Source organism: Atta colombica, unplaced genomic scaffold (genome assembly GCF_001594045.1).
Source record: "Atta colombica isolate Treedump-2 unplaced genomic scaffold, Acol1.0 scaffold135, whole genome shotgun sequence".
NCBI lineage: Eukaryota > Metazoa > Arthropoda > Insecta > Hymenoptera > Formicidae > Atta > Atta colombica.
In genome coordinates this window covers 2,010,577-2,011,115 of record NW_017259223.1, presented here as the reverse complement: position 1 = coordinate 2,011,115, position 539 = coordinate 2,010,577, and the positions used below count along the sequence as shown (strand labels likewise).

General features: G+C 45.6%; 1 protein-coding gene across 3 annotated transcripts in view; it reads left to right on the top strand.

The window, feature by feature from the left end:
- The first annotated feature begins 35 nt into the window (after positions 1-35).
- The window catches only part of LOC108684517, a 181,087-nt gene continuing 180,583 nt past the window's right edge, over positions 36-539 (top strand). Inside the window, exon 1 of one of the 3 annotated variants that reach the window (XM_018188870.1) lies at positions 36-199. In XM_018188870.1, coding sequence (XP_018044359.1) covers positions 113-199 — 87 coding nt within the window. In that variant the 5' untranslated portion in view covers positions 36-112. Of the gene's footprint in view, positions 200-300; positions 427-539 lie in introns of those variants that run through there. The other 2 variants (XM_018188871.1, XM_018188872.1) reach the window with 2 other exon arrangements.

Here is a 539-nt window from a genome sequence, read left to right as displayed (position 1 = left end):
CGGCCGGTCTCGGCCGCGCTCGTCCACGCTCGGTTGCCTCCGCCGCCGTCGTGGTGGGGCGAGCAGTGTATCCGTGACGTCATATAATTAGAGTAAATACAAAGTAGTCTTGATGGGACAGCGGCGTGCGCCGCACCGTGAGTCGCTGGTCCGAGCGTGTCAAACTTGTATCGTTTTGATATACGCACACCGCGTTCTCGTGAGTAGCCCGTGATATATATATATATATATATATATATATATACATATATAATATATATATATGTGTGTGTGTGTGTGTGTATATATATGTGTGTGTATGTGTGTATATATATATATATATATCGCGCGCTATGTGCTGTCAGTGTGTGTGTGCACCAAGGCATCCTAGATGACTGTGGGAATAGTGTGTGACACTCGTGCGACCAAGAAATGGAAAAGATAGAGGTGAGAATCAAGTGGAAGCCGGTATACACGAATTTCCCGTCCCATCGCGCTGTTAACGTGCCGCAAATAAATTTCGCGCTTAAAGTTCTCTTCTGCTTCTTTCGTCTTTTATT